At 38.3% G+C, this 13,839-nt stretch overlaps 1 protein-coding gene across 1 annotated transcript; it reads left to right on the top strand.

The window, feature by feature from the left end:
* Nucleotides 1–66: 66 nt before the first annotated feature.
* LOC109476915 (protein TASOR-like) lies at nt 67–13,795 on the top strand. Its single transcript, XM_019777933.1, has 14 exons — nt 67–476; nt 8,074–8,222; nt 8,582–8,677; nt 9,144–9,216; nt 9,431–9,522; nt 9,798–9,932; nt 10,237–10,370; nt 10,974–11,086; nt 11,386–11,515; nt 12,008–12,114; nt 12,400–12,503; nt 13,028–13,100; nt 13,287–13,364; nt 13,758–13,795. Exons 1-14 carry the CDS (start codon nt 176–178, stop codon nt 13,793–13,795), a joined length of 1,623 nt encoding a protein of 540 aa, XP_019633492.1. The 5' UTR covers nt 67–175.
* Nucleotides 13,796–13,839: the final 44 nt, after the last annotated feature.

The raw sequence follows: 13,839 nt of genomic DNA, 5'->3' as shown, positions 1-13,839 counted from the left end.
ATGTGACCCCTGATCGTTTTCCCCCTAAGCCAATCAGCGCGCGGTTAACGTTTCCTTCCGTGCGTGACTTGAATTTCATTAGGAGGGCGGCGATTGGTCCACATTGGACGGCTGTCTTCTGCAAGCATGCAGGTGAGAAGAAATATGAGGTGAGCCCGCAGAAGATTGGCCAAAAATGGCTAACTTATTCGAGAAGCTGTCCTTACAACGACATGGCAAGGATAGTGACAGTTCAGGGAACGAACAGGATGGACAGGGTGAAAGAGAAAACCTTGACAGTGAGGAAAATGCGAGCGTTGATTCTGACAATTTGCTGCAGTCCGAAAACAACATGGAGGGCGAAGGCAGCATGGGGGAGGGCGAGACGTTGTTTGAAGAAGAAGAAGAAATTCCGGCCCTACCCCACGAAGACCCGGGCAGGATTTCTGAGGCCATGAAGAGCTTCACTATTCCACGGAAGAGATCTGTGCGAAAAGGTAAGGCTTTTGTTTTGAATACTTGAAGAAAGTTTTGTTGATGTTGTGTCTGAGTTGTTGTTGTTTTATGCAAATTTCTTGCACATTAGGCTCAAATTATGAGGAAGTCGTAAAGAATCTGAATACTTGTTTGTTTGATTTGAACAGTATGGACGTTGTTCTTCACTGTTTCTATTGAACAATTTATCTTTATAAAGTCGTCACTGCTAGCTCAGGTACAGGTCAATTTACCTTACATATAAATCAATATTTAAAAGTGTCAATTGAAATTACGTATGTCTAGGAGGCCAGATCAACTTGCATATTCATTTTATGGATGCATATTCATTTTATGGATAAAGCCAATCAATAGCAATAAATTGGCCAGACACATGAATACCCTTATTTATTCTTGAGTCTTGTGAATGTGAGTTGGCTACAGTATTTACTAAGTATCTGGATTGAATAATTTTCACTTTTCTTTAGCCATGCCCACTGTTGTACTAGTAGCTGATTCCCTATGTCAAAATCACAACACTGGTATCACTGCCTAATACATGTATGGACAAGTTTGCTGACAGCCAAGCTCATGTAGCCAAGTTCATGTATAGCAATACAGCAACTTGTGAAAATAGAAATGTTGGAGACTGACACTACTGTAAGTACTTAATCCAGGATAATATTTAAATTTCATCCACTCTGAGCAGGTAAGGTGTTGTGTAGCTACTTTATCATGTGCATGTTGTATTGTAACTTGAAAATGTTGTCTTTCAAAGGGTAAACTTTATTTGGGTTTGTTACTTCTCTGAATGTGATTATACTGACACATTGCACTAGTACATGTTTGTTGTCAGTTGTTATATTTGCTTACAATTGTACTTATAGCAATGATGCTTAGTTTATTTTTATGCTTGTACATTGTAATGATTGAATACATGTTGCATTCATCAAATTATTATTTTACAAAGAAAAATCATTTTGAAAATCCAGATACTGAGATAGGATATGTCTTACAGTCACAGCATTGGTTTTTTACAACATCAACTTTTCTTAGAAACCAAGATATCATATACAAGTTATCATGTGCATGTTGTCACCAGTGGTACACAACAGTCTGTATGTCTCGCAAGGAAAGGACTTCCATCTCTAATAGAGTTTGGTTCCTAGACACATCTGCAGAGTATAGAAGTCATAGGTTAAAAGCCCTTACCACAGCTAATGATAGCCAGATGGCTGTTTTGCTGTATCTGACATTGTCACGGCCTCCAGTAGTGTATTATCGTGTATATACAGATGAGGTAATGTAAACAGGATGAACTTTTCACTCCATTCAGCATGCCTTGAATTATTGCCAATGGCCCATTTCTGTCAAATGTCTTTACTGTCAGTGTGTAGAAATATGTAGATGGGTTAATGCATCAGAGTAGGTATAGGTGTCGGGGAGAATTGGGCCCATTTTAGAATGGCTGAACAGGCTGTTCATGGATTTATTAGTAATTGCTGGGTAGGGTGTATACGTTTGTACATGGTATATACTTTCTTATATTATATACCGTATACCCATCTGACTCTGACCTAGGATAAACATAAAGGTGGGACCAGTTTATGTCAACAAGAAAAAGAGAAGTCTGCATATGCATTAATTTATGGACTGAATTGTGCAAGACTTCAGATCTATGTTGGTACCCTGGCATCTACTTTGAAAGCTGTTGCAATAGTGGGATAGCCCTTTTCTGCGGCATCTTTGCCTCAAGAGAATCTAATACATGTGATCTCCTTGTGTGATGTACATGTATCATGTTCCAAACTAACATCACCAACATTTGTCTTCATGGGAAAGGACACAGCTTTTATCGAATTCGAAGCAGCAATTATGGCAGGTTCTTAGCTGTATTGATCTTACTTAGGTACCGGATCTAATTTTGTACAGAATCCTGCTTAGAAGGACTTTATAATATAAGTCCTGGTTTGACCCCGTGCCGGGATCAATCCAGATCTGCGCAATCCCCGCTGGTATGAAACTTTTACTAAGTTTTTAATTTTAGAAGGCTCTTCCAGGAGTTGTATCTGCTTACTCAGCTAATACCTGTGGATCACAGTTTTCATTTGTTGCAGTTTGTATATACTTTTCTGATTATGATTCAAGGTTGCATATACCGATACAGTATGCATTTCTTAGAGCTTCAAACACAAGATACACATGGCCAATTTGGCAAATATTGATCTGATATTACCGGGTATCAAAATCAATAAAGTACCTGTATTATGTGTATAGCACTCTGCTGTTTACAAAACTGCAGCATCTGTGTACACAGTGAATGTATAGATTATTTATATATATTCACAAACCAGTCCAACAAGGTCACATATTTTATAACAAGAACAGTAAATGTCAAGTGATCTTTGATCTGTTAACATGTCTCTTCGAGAGGGTAAAAAATGTACCGGGTCTTGTACTGTTTAGTCCCAGGGTTCTAGCCAGCGTCCATTTTTCTGTCATTTGACGGAATTTTGCCTCTTGTAACAGACTAAATTTTTGCCTGATCCTTCAAATTTGTGAGACCGAAATCCGATCCATGCATGTAAACTGTAAAAATATGGGCAGAGCTTCAATTTTTTGAAAGATCTACAGAAAATGTGCACAGGAAATTAGTGCAAATTTTCCACGTAGCAGATTTAGATAATTTCTAACGCCTGCCAGGGCCCGGCACCGACCCCAGCTAGCCTGTAAAACAGAGGCGCCGTGGTTGCCCGCGTCAGCGCCACGTGCCCCTGTCCCCACTCAAGTTCTGGCTGGTCATGTAACGTGCCGATGTGCCTTCGGTGCTCGACAAGTGGGGTGACAGAAAAAAATTTTTAGGCTGGCTAGAACCCTATGTAGTCCCACATTTTTCAGCCTGTGACTGTGTGTAAATCCATTGTATTTACTCTTTGCATGGTATTGGAAGGCGAAGCCTTTTACCTCCCCAACCAAAGGCCCAATTTACATGGGACAAAATTATATCTGTCCTGACACGTTTGATGCACGGCACTTGCAAGTGTCCAGGACAGTTTTCATTTTACACACATCAACTGCAATCCCCCTGAGAATCACCTGTGGTAACCCTCCCTCCAATTTGAGTTTGAGTGCTTGTTTTGTTGGTAGTATGGTTGTTGATTCAACTTACTTTGTTAAGAAAATGTGCTTTTTGTGTCATCCTAACGATCCAATCATTGCAACATCATAATGCAGTTTTAATTCAAGGCCTCAGTTGCTTATTGTGTTACATAATTACATCCAACTTGAGTCACTTGCTGGTAAAACCTGTTTCCCTCACAAAGATTTCATTCTGGACAGTCTCACAGTCACACCCAACTCTTTTACAGATGTCATCATGAGCATTCTGTATCAACAAGTATAAAAGGGTTGCTACTTCCTAGTGAAAAGCGACACTGTGACTGTGAGAAATGAAAACAAACCTACAGTTGGCATGACTGCCAGATTAAAGAAAAATGCCCAGGCGATACATGACCCCATTCATACCAGACTTTTTAAAACCAGTTGAAACCGCTAGATAAGTAGTGGGGGAAAACCCAGCTAAAACCTCTAGCAAGTCCGGTGAATATCCAATATATCAGCCATGATTGCAGTTTGAATAACTGTTCCTCTCGCTCTTTGGATTGTTGTCCTCAAGGCCTTCTTCAGGTTCTTTATCTTACTGTGGCACTGATCCATTATCTTCAACTAGAAACTATGCTCCCCCAACTTGACCGAAATTTCCAGGTTAAGATTTTTGTTCCTGTAGAGTCCTCACCCACAGCCCCCTCCCCACAGCTTTTTCGGCGACTGGCCTGCTCTATAAAAATAGTTATCAGTAGCTTGGTCTCGTCCGCCAACCAGGTTGCGTATGTTGATTACATCACAAAATGGAGAAAAAACGCGGAAAAACAGTGGATACGAGCTCAAAACAATGTGATCAAAAAAAGCTTGAACCCACACGGCTGACATCATGAACCCATACTTATGACGTAAAAACCGGTTGAATAAACCCTCAGGGTTCAGACCAGGCTTTTTGGTGGAAGAACCCCTCAAAAACACTTACCCAACCACCTCGCAAGGTTGTTTTTGAAAATCAGATTTAAAGTTTAAATTAAACCCCTAAAAACCAGTTGGTTTGCGTTCACACTAGGCTAAATAAAAAACATTTTTTCATTTGAGTGGTTTCAGCCATTTTTTTAAAGTCTTGTATGAACGGGGTCTAAACTAATATAATAAACTGGTTGATGTACCAACCACTAAGTAAGTGCCTAATACCAGCTCAGAAAAGAGCAAGAGATATTCATTCCTTCAAGTACCAGAGTTATCATCCAAGGATTGAGGTGTTCAAGTTTAAAACCTTATAATTATATACCGTATATATTATAAGAGCAGAAAGAATAGTGGTAGTGGACGGTTTTTGGACTAAACAAAATTTTTAATGGAATTTGTTAAAGGAAATTTCCACTCATTAAACATTGTACACATCGTCTCACGTACAATGTTTATCATACTCTTGCTTTAGGTATGTAGTTCCTGCTCACTATAAATAGAATAGTGTAGATATTAGACTTGTAATTCTGTAATACTGTTTGACAGCTTGTAACACGTTGTATAAGTTACAATCCTTGTAACAGTGAAGTTGATTGATTGGTATAAATTAGATTGGAAATGCAGTTGTGTTAAATTGAAAATGTGCAAAATCATAAGCATTGAACATTCGATAGAAGTACATCATATCGTCTGTCTTTTTGATTTTATGTTTTACCTTTTTGCAATTACAGGGTCATGGTATGTTTTTAGCTACATGCCTAAGCATCCTATTTGTATATTGGGGCTCTCATCTTTGCTCCATAAAAATATTCATACATTATCGGTATGATTAAATAGATTTACTGGAACATATATGTAGTCTCACATCACATGATGTCTTTCATACATGTTTGTGTTGGTTCTCAATTTTTTTGTGCACATGTTTTTCTCATGTAGAAAAGCCCAACCTCATAAAATCATGTGTAATTGACAACTGTGACTTACAAATTGATCATAAATCTAATCTATTACTCTATCAGATATTTTCCTTTCTACTTAATAATTGTAATATCAAGTTATTTGTTGAGCAATTTTCTCCTTTTTAATAATTTAGTTCTTGATATGAATTGTTGTTTGCACATAATATAAGTATCGGTTGAGTAGACATTGAGTATAGCTTTTGCCGATTTTATAATAAATAGATTATTACCGTGGCCCAAGCAATGTAGAGTTATATATGCCACACCTGTCATGTATACCAGTTTGTGTAGTTTAACTTTTGAGTCTGTATCTTAGAGTAACAATGTGATTGTTTGGGTTGTATCCTATACCTGGCTTCAAGATTGCAAATATTTTTTTGTTTCTTAATGTCCATCCTCCATACATGACCTACAGTCTTTTCTTGCATGTGTTGTGACAAAATCTTGTTCCCTAAAGCGTCATTAGGTCCTGTTCGTGATGCAAAAAATGGAAACAGTTTGATTCGTTTTGATAGGATTATTGGATTATTTGTGAACGTGAACACTCCAATATGTTTTGATCCATTTAATTCCAGATCAACTCCAAAGGTAGTCTGTAACAATCTTATACAACAGTTTCTGAGAATTATTATCATGACATGAACACGTGGAACTGTTCGCCTTCCTGTTTATATCTATGAACCAGTTCAAATTCTAAGCTAAGGGACCTATTGTACATGTGTGGAACCCTTGGAACGGAACTTGACTTGAGTAAGAAACTGGGTTGCAGGCTTCTTCCTATTGTTCCAGCACTGTTCCAAAAATAAATTTCATTTGTCCCGAAGTGAGAATGAACTGTCCCAACCTGTTTTTTGTATTGTACAATAGACTAGTATTGTATGACTTCAACTTGAAGTTAAAGTCAACTTTATTTTGCTTACGTTCTGACTCCCAGGCATACTATACATGTAATTGCATAGACAGGCAATAGACAGGAAATTCCGGGGGGACTTTTCCGGAGCCAAAAGCAAGTACGTGTGCCTGATAAACAAAAGAAGGGCTGACATTCTGATATTGATTATTATTGTTCTGTTGTCCCAAAAATTTCCCAAAGTGTCTTTGTAGTTAGTTGTCCCAACCTAAATTTTAGTGGTCAGTAGCCATCGGGACACCGTTAATTTTGAGCCCTGGCATCTAGATCTATAACCATCTACAATGTAGACCCTTTTGACTTATCTTAACTTACATGTGTACATAGGGTAAAACTAAAATGTATGTGCATTGTACACTAAGCTGTATCCTGTGTGATTCTCTGTACTCGCTGATTCATCTGAAGAAATTGATAGCACCATTATGACGTAAACAATGTAAACCAAATTGTTCATGTGTTATGCACATTATCCCCCAAATAACCTTGGTCTCTCCTCTATTGAATAGCATGTACCTAATGAAATAGAAAGTCATTTGGCTGTGTGCCTACTGATACTGAAGATCATTAGTACATTGCATACTATAATCTCCATTATGTAAAGAAACATGAATATCCATTAGCTTGTTTGATAAACTGTGTTACAATATATCCCATGGGAGCCCATGTATAATAGAGTTGGATTGACAAGTTTCTTCCTGCAACATGGCTCGAATTTCATTTCTGGGAATAGGTGCACTGGTGCACCCGACCTAAAGAAGTTGGTGCACAAAAATTGTTTGGGTGCACCATGTAAAATAAAATAAGTAAAATTTCAGCAAATATTAATTATGTATCATAACATAAACCTACAAAAATATTTAGGTGCACAGAAAAAATTGGGTGCTCAGCTCCAAATTTTGGTGCCCCAGTATTTAGAGCCCTGTGCAATGAATGATAGTATAGCATACATTGTAGTATAACCATACAGTGACTTACGTGTACAATCTACACAGGCCTATGTCTCATCATATGTACTTTGACCATGCCAGTACATGGACTGTTGGGCCATCCCAATTTCGCCTTTACACACAATATCACCCAGCTTGCAAATGGAATTTTCTTCTTCAAAATGGGAATAGCTGGTTGGGAGGGATGTCCTGGATGACGATGTGTGACTTAGATAATTGGTCACGTTGGTGACTTGAATGGGACTAATACTAATATTAGTAATAAGACTGAACTGATCCACAATTATAATATACTAGTATCATTACACATTGTTTTGTTTATTAGGGTTTACGTGTGGTAAGAATTGCATCATTCTTGTTTCATTCGGCCATTTTTCCCTGCTGACATCTGCTTGATTTTCATTCATGATATTGCCACTTTACAATTGATATTGCCACTCTCTTTCATTCACGAAAATTTGCGACTCTACATGCAGAAACAAAATTGCATTTGAGGGGGTCAAGATTTCAAAATTTACTTGGGTAACATGTCCCAGATCCTCCTAGGGGAGGTGCTACACCTAATGCCTTAGCCTTCGAACATGATGTTATGTTTTGTTTAACAAAACGGAGACGACAGAAGAAAATTTCAGGCTGCATACATGTAACTACATTCCTCCATACACTTTACCTGTAGTGTCCACTTTCATCTTAATGTTCACTTTATCATTCCATCTGTCCTTTCACCACACAGAACTGCTGGAGGAGATCTCCCTGACGTCCCGTGAGTTCACCCATGAGCTGCTCCCTCAGATGTCCCTGTGTTACAGGGATCCAGTCATGAAGAACAAGATCAAACACCTCAAAATCTACATGGTTCACAACCAGGAGCTAGTCAAGGAGGTACATCTTTTTAATTGTCTTCTCACTGTTATAGAGGGGAGGTAGACCAACAGTTAACATTGTTTTTTCTTAGAATTGCAATTGAAATATGCTACCAAATGGATACAAGTTCAAGGTAATGCCATAGATAATGACGAACAGTATTTGTATGAAAAAAAAGATCACAACTTGTTTCTCAACTTCTGGTGTTTTGGTCTGTTGGAGGCAGATGCTTAAAGAATGTTTTTGTGAGTGTTTGGTCTTCTGTATTTTGATCATTGTCCATAATTCTTTAAGTTGAATTAGAAACGTCTCTGACTCAATATTGACATGTATAAAGAAGCCCTGTTTGTATTGATATGACTTCTGTGTCTTTCCAGTTCCATGAGAAGAGAAGAGAGATGAAGGGGGAGGGCAGGACAGACAAAGACCTGACAGAACAGCTATGTTTCCTGTGTTTGGACACCTTTGAAGATGTAAGATATTATAACTTGTAGGCGACAACTTTGAACTATTGTCAGTAGCTAATTTGGTTTCTTGCTCATCAAAACTGCCTACTATGATCATTAAGAGCCCTGGTCATACAGTTACAGAAAATATCAATGTTGTAGTCTCTGTCCTTGGTGCTGAAATGCAATCTATTCAACTAAAGAACACAATTATGAAGGGGGGCAGGACAGCTATGTTTCCTATGTCTGGACACCTTCGAAAATGTAAGATAAACTTGTGGGAGATTATTTGGAACTAATAAGTTATTTGGTTTCTTGCTCATCAAAATGTATACTACAATTACAAGCCAAGTTAGCCAAAGTGCCATCAGTTTTGTAATAGAGTTCCTTGCACTTGACCTGGATATTTTCTATATTTTTATATTTCTGTACAAGATATATCAGTAAGAATAATTGTGAAAAACTGTAAGTTTGCACTGCTTCTGTTCACCAGGCCCAGAAGGTGTGTCAGACAGGACTGATGGTTGGGAGCAGCTTTCTGTCCAGCCTAGGACATCCTAACATGGGTAAGTCAGGTCACACAGCCACAAAAATACATACTACATAGAACACACTGTTCTACAAAGCTTGTTCAAATGGTGCATAAAAGTCAGCAAACTTTGCAAGTTCACTGATTTTTATATTTCTGAAAATGTAGAATCAGAAAATTATGGATAAATCACTGATACAATGCTATGATACGATATCTTGATAAATGACCAAAAGTTCATATCTTTCCAGGTGTGTACGTGTCCAGGTATGCAGATATCATCAAGCCTGGGCCCCTTATAAATGGCACAAAGGGATTCCTTGTCATCTTCAAAGTCATCAAGGTAAGGTACTCCAACTGTCCAGCCTTTAAAACTTTTCAGAAAAACTTTCTCATAATGCATCACCAGGGCTCAAATTTCGACCTTACAGAATATATTAATGTTGTAGACCCTGTCCTTGGTGCTGAAATGCATTCTAATCAACTAACAAACACAATATACAGTTTTTGAGGTACTTTTTCCTTGCCAAAAAAAACATGCTTAGAGAACACAACTGCTTTAGAAAGTTAAGTTCAGTATAACTAATTGATCTCCATTGTTTTGTACTTACATTACAGGGGAAGATGAAGTCAGTGGTTGAGAACAACTCCTGGAATTTCACAGAGCCAACACCAAACTTTGACTGCCATGTGTCCAAAGCATTGGCTGAAATAGGGAGCCTTCAACCTAACCAGGCCTTCCATGCAGCACAGGTACCTTTAACATCAGTATACTAAAGAATATGGAAAGGCCATCCATGTACTTTAAGGTGTATGTATCAGGATAGATACTCTGTACTACCAGTACTAGTAAACTTTAATGGGGATCTCCTCACATATATAATGAATTAAAAGATAAATGAATACTCAAGAAATGTTTATTTCATCAAATTTGATATTCTTGTATGTCTAAATATAATGAATAGTAATCTTAGTCATTCTTCTTATAACAACTCCTGCATGCAGGTATTTCAATGAGAATTCTTTAATCAATTGCAACATTCTTCCATGTCCACAGTACTACTTGTATGAGTTTGGAGACCTGGACATGCTGAAGCGCCCTCGACATGTCCTTCCATACGCTGTGGTGCAGTTTGAAGTGTTTGGGGGGTCCCAAACCTTCCCCCTCATGGCTTCATCAACACAGACAAGGTATGTGGGAGTCAGACAATCAACCCACTTGTCTAGACCAACTGCTTACACTAATGTACATGTACAGCCTTTTGCATATTAATCGTTGGCATGACAAACAAATGTAGTGTGGTATGTTAACTGCCCACATAAAGAGGATATTTTTCACCAATGTTATGTTGCTGTTGAGTTGGTTTATACAGAGGTGAACACTTCTGACTTAAACTATTCTCAGTGCTGTACTTGCCAGCCCTTGGGACCACTAGAAACATGATTTTGACAAACAGCTATGTTTCATAACACAATTGGTTCAATATGGTTATAACAAGCATATCGGTAGAAAGTACTGTGTATGTACCACACACAGATTTTTCAGCTTTCGTTGGATGTTTGGTCAACGCTGTATCAGAATTTAGCCTGTTGCATATGATACCTAATTTCTGACCCAACATTTGAAAACTACAGAAGGAATGTCAGCCATGAATATGAAAACAGGACCTTACATGAGACATTCTGAAAAAGTATTGTGCACAATACAATGTACATGTGCAGTCATTACATGTCTGCCCATATGCTGTTATAACAAAGTTGTAGCTACAATGATATAATTCTTTTTGTTGTCAGGTTACCCCAGAGACCACACCCATCCTACCCACCAGCCAGTACACCAAGACCCTCCAGTATGTCTCATGCGGGACCATCCTACCCAAGCTACCCCTCAGCACAGACTGTAGAAGGTGGGTACATTATGATTGTCGAATTTCATTTTGACTAAAAGGCACATTGTTACAAATTTTCCATTAATGAATGTAGAATTCCAGAGTAGCTTCCAGAGTAGTTTCGTGCCATCATTTTATGACTTTTATATTGATCATAGTTAATCTTTTGAGGAAATACAAAGAAATATTAATTGTAATCGAACAATGACTAAAGAAGTCCAAAGTACCTTGAATGTTAAAGAGCATGTAAAATAGTATTTTCTTTTAAAAGAAAGGACAGTTTTTTCTAACTACATGTAATTTCTTCATTCATGCAGCTAGGAGACCACAAATGGATCTGACAGAGGAGGGTTATGAACTGTGGACAGGTCAGCTTGTGAACAAGGAGAATCCTGTGTGCGAGATCCAGCTACGGTCACCCACGTGTACTCTCCTGCCCATACAAATGTAAGACAACCCCTTTCACTGTTTTTTTAGGCTCAATGTGTGCATACTGTATAATGCACTTTGTCTTCACTGTAGCAAAATTTCACAGAGAATAGATATGTTGACAGAACTTCTTGGTGGTGGCAAGTACGGGGGGGGGAGTCAAAAGACAAATGATTTGATGATGGTAATGATAAGTTGACAGTTCACGGTACAAAAGTGACTGTAAAAACAGTGGACATAAAATTACAGTGAAGAAAAAACAGGAATTACAGTATAATGTTGTATTCTTAAGCAAAGGTCACTGTAAAAAATGCATGTAGTGCATGTCCATTGTATTGTGAGATACATAGTCATCCAACTTGAAAGTAAATCTCAAACTCTTCACAGAATGTACACCATTTATGTGTAGTAGGATTCGTCTACATATCTCATCATAGGTGTAATTTATTGGTCCAATAACGAGGCAGTTTCTTCATGATTTTTTAATTGTGAATGTTGTATTTTTTTTAGGGAAGAGCAGATCTGTGTAAGTGGCAGGATTCCCTTCCATAAGCTACAGAAGAACCTGCCTTGTCCCATCTTCACCAAGCTGCCCAAGGTGTCAACTTACAGGGAAGGTGAGACCAAGTAGCTTTTGTGTATTGGCAATACATAAGGCACACAGATTATTCTCAGGGTTTGAAATACCTTCTGCATATGCAGGTTAGTGCATGTAAGATTGGAGCTGTGCAGGTATTTATGATGTTGTATGTACCAGGCCATGTCCTGGGTTTATAGCTACATGTATATGTGGACTGGTATCTGGTATCACATACATTTTAAATGAAGTGGAAAAGAAATAATGGCAATTGTTCTGGTCAGTTTTTACTAAAAATATCATCTAAACTTCTCTCCCTTTACAGTTCATGTTGGTGACAAACACTTTATCTACTGTGAAGTGAAGGCTTTGCTTGATGTTGAGAACAAGCTGGTCTCACTGCTTAACTTCATGGAGAAGAGAAAAGAGGTTGGTAGCCTTTGCTCCTTAACAGTTATGATGGTAAATAAATTTATGGTATAGGACAGTGTGGCTGTGATGACTCTGACAACTCGACATGTGAGAATCAAGTGTTAGAATTGATCCAGGGTGAAGTGATGTGCCATATCAGGGTTTGAAATACTTTGCCCGCTGGGCAATCTAAGCCAAAAGATAGGTTACCCATCAATAATTGAGGTTGCCGTCAAAGCTCGATGTTCATTTTAGAAGGCAAGAAATAAGCCAGGCTTAGATATGCTTAGATATGCTGGATGTGGCGGGACATAGTTTATTTCAGAAGTCATAAGTTGGGCCAACTTTAGTTGCTTTGTATGCAAATACATGTAAATGATAAAAATGTTGGCAACCTCTTGTCTCCAGTGAGCACCAAAGTACAGGACATGATCGGCAAGAGTGCGAGAGTGGGTATTTCGCACCCTTCATATGATGAACAGACAGTGTTTTTAGTGCCCCAAAGATAAGCCGTCTGAGCTGACACCTGTTTTTGTTTCCAGGCTTGTGTAGCTGTCCTGCCGGAGGGAGTGCAGCTGCTCCTCTTCCCCAGCTGTCAGATGGCACAAGACTTAGGTATGCAACATGGCAGTTGCATTCATTAGTGTGACATCTTATTATTATATAGTTGTTTGAATTAGGTTCATACCTCTGTAAGCAACAACATGTAGTCCTTATGAGGACCACCTAAAAGAGTAATGAAGGATATTTGTGGAAATGCTCGGATATACAAATATTACTTATTACTCCCTCTCTCTGCAGGTATCATTGACCCCAATTCCCCCATGATGCTCCATGGGTTGTTTGTGTCGCCTACCCCTATGCTGGGTTCCCTCAGAGGTTTGTTTGTTTGTTTGTTTCATCTGAATCTCCATTAGTGTATTGAATTTTACACTGCTTTTTCCTGGAGTTAACAAGGTTGATTGTATTATTTGTAGGTTGGTTATATTGTTTGATTAGATATGAAGTGGGGTGAAATAGACTGTCCAATATAATAATGAATAGCTTTGTTGCAAGTTCATGCCCAAAGGCTAATTGCAAACAGACAAACAAATAACAATACATGAAACAGCAAAAACAAGATGTAGTATAGATTGGACCAGTTCACTTGTGCAGCCTTTGCTCATTCAGTAAAATGGTACCTCAATACCTTATTTCAATAAAAACAACATGCTTGTCCTGGGATCAATCAAATTTTAGTGCCACAATAACATTTTCCATTTGTTCACGTAGGCTTCTTTTGCTCACGTGTTGTCTGCATCTTGAAGTAGTTGCCACTGTCTTGTGACTAGATAAAAAAATTCCGTTGATTGAA

Source organism: Branchiostoma belcheri, unplaced genomic scaffold (genome assembly GCF_001625305.1).
Source record: "Branchiostoma belcheri isolate BF01 breed outbred unplaced genomic scaffold, Haploidv18h27 scaffold4, whole genome shotgun sequence".
NCBI lineage: Eukaryota > Metazoa > Chordata > Leptocardii > Amphioxiformes > Branchiostomatidae > Branchiostoma > Branchiostoma belcheri.
The sequence above is the reverse complement of the archived record's forward strand: the minus strand, read 5'-3'. Positions and strand labels throughout refer to the sequence as shown.

What these genes read in the sequence shown, in the direction of transcription:
- LOC109476915 (XM_019777933.1), top strand. Translation starts at nt 176, where the DNA reads ATGGCTAACTTATTCGAGAAGCTGTCCTTACAACGACATGGCAAGGAT. An exon ending in ACCAGGAGCTAGTCAAGGAG is followed by an intron (nt 8,223 to 8,581) that starts GTACATCTTTTT and finishes GTGTCTTTCCAG; the next exon opens with TTCCATGAGAAGAGAAGAGA. An exon ending in GTTTGGACACCTTTGAAGAT is followed by an intron (nt 8,678 to 9,143) that starts GTAAGATATTAT and finishes TCTGTTCACCAG; the next exon opens with GCCCAGAAGGTGTGTCAGAC.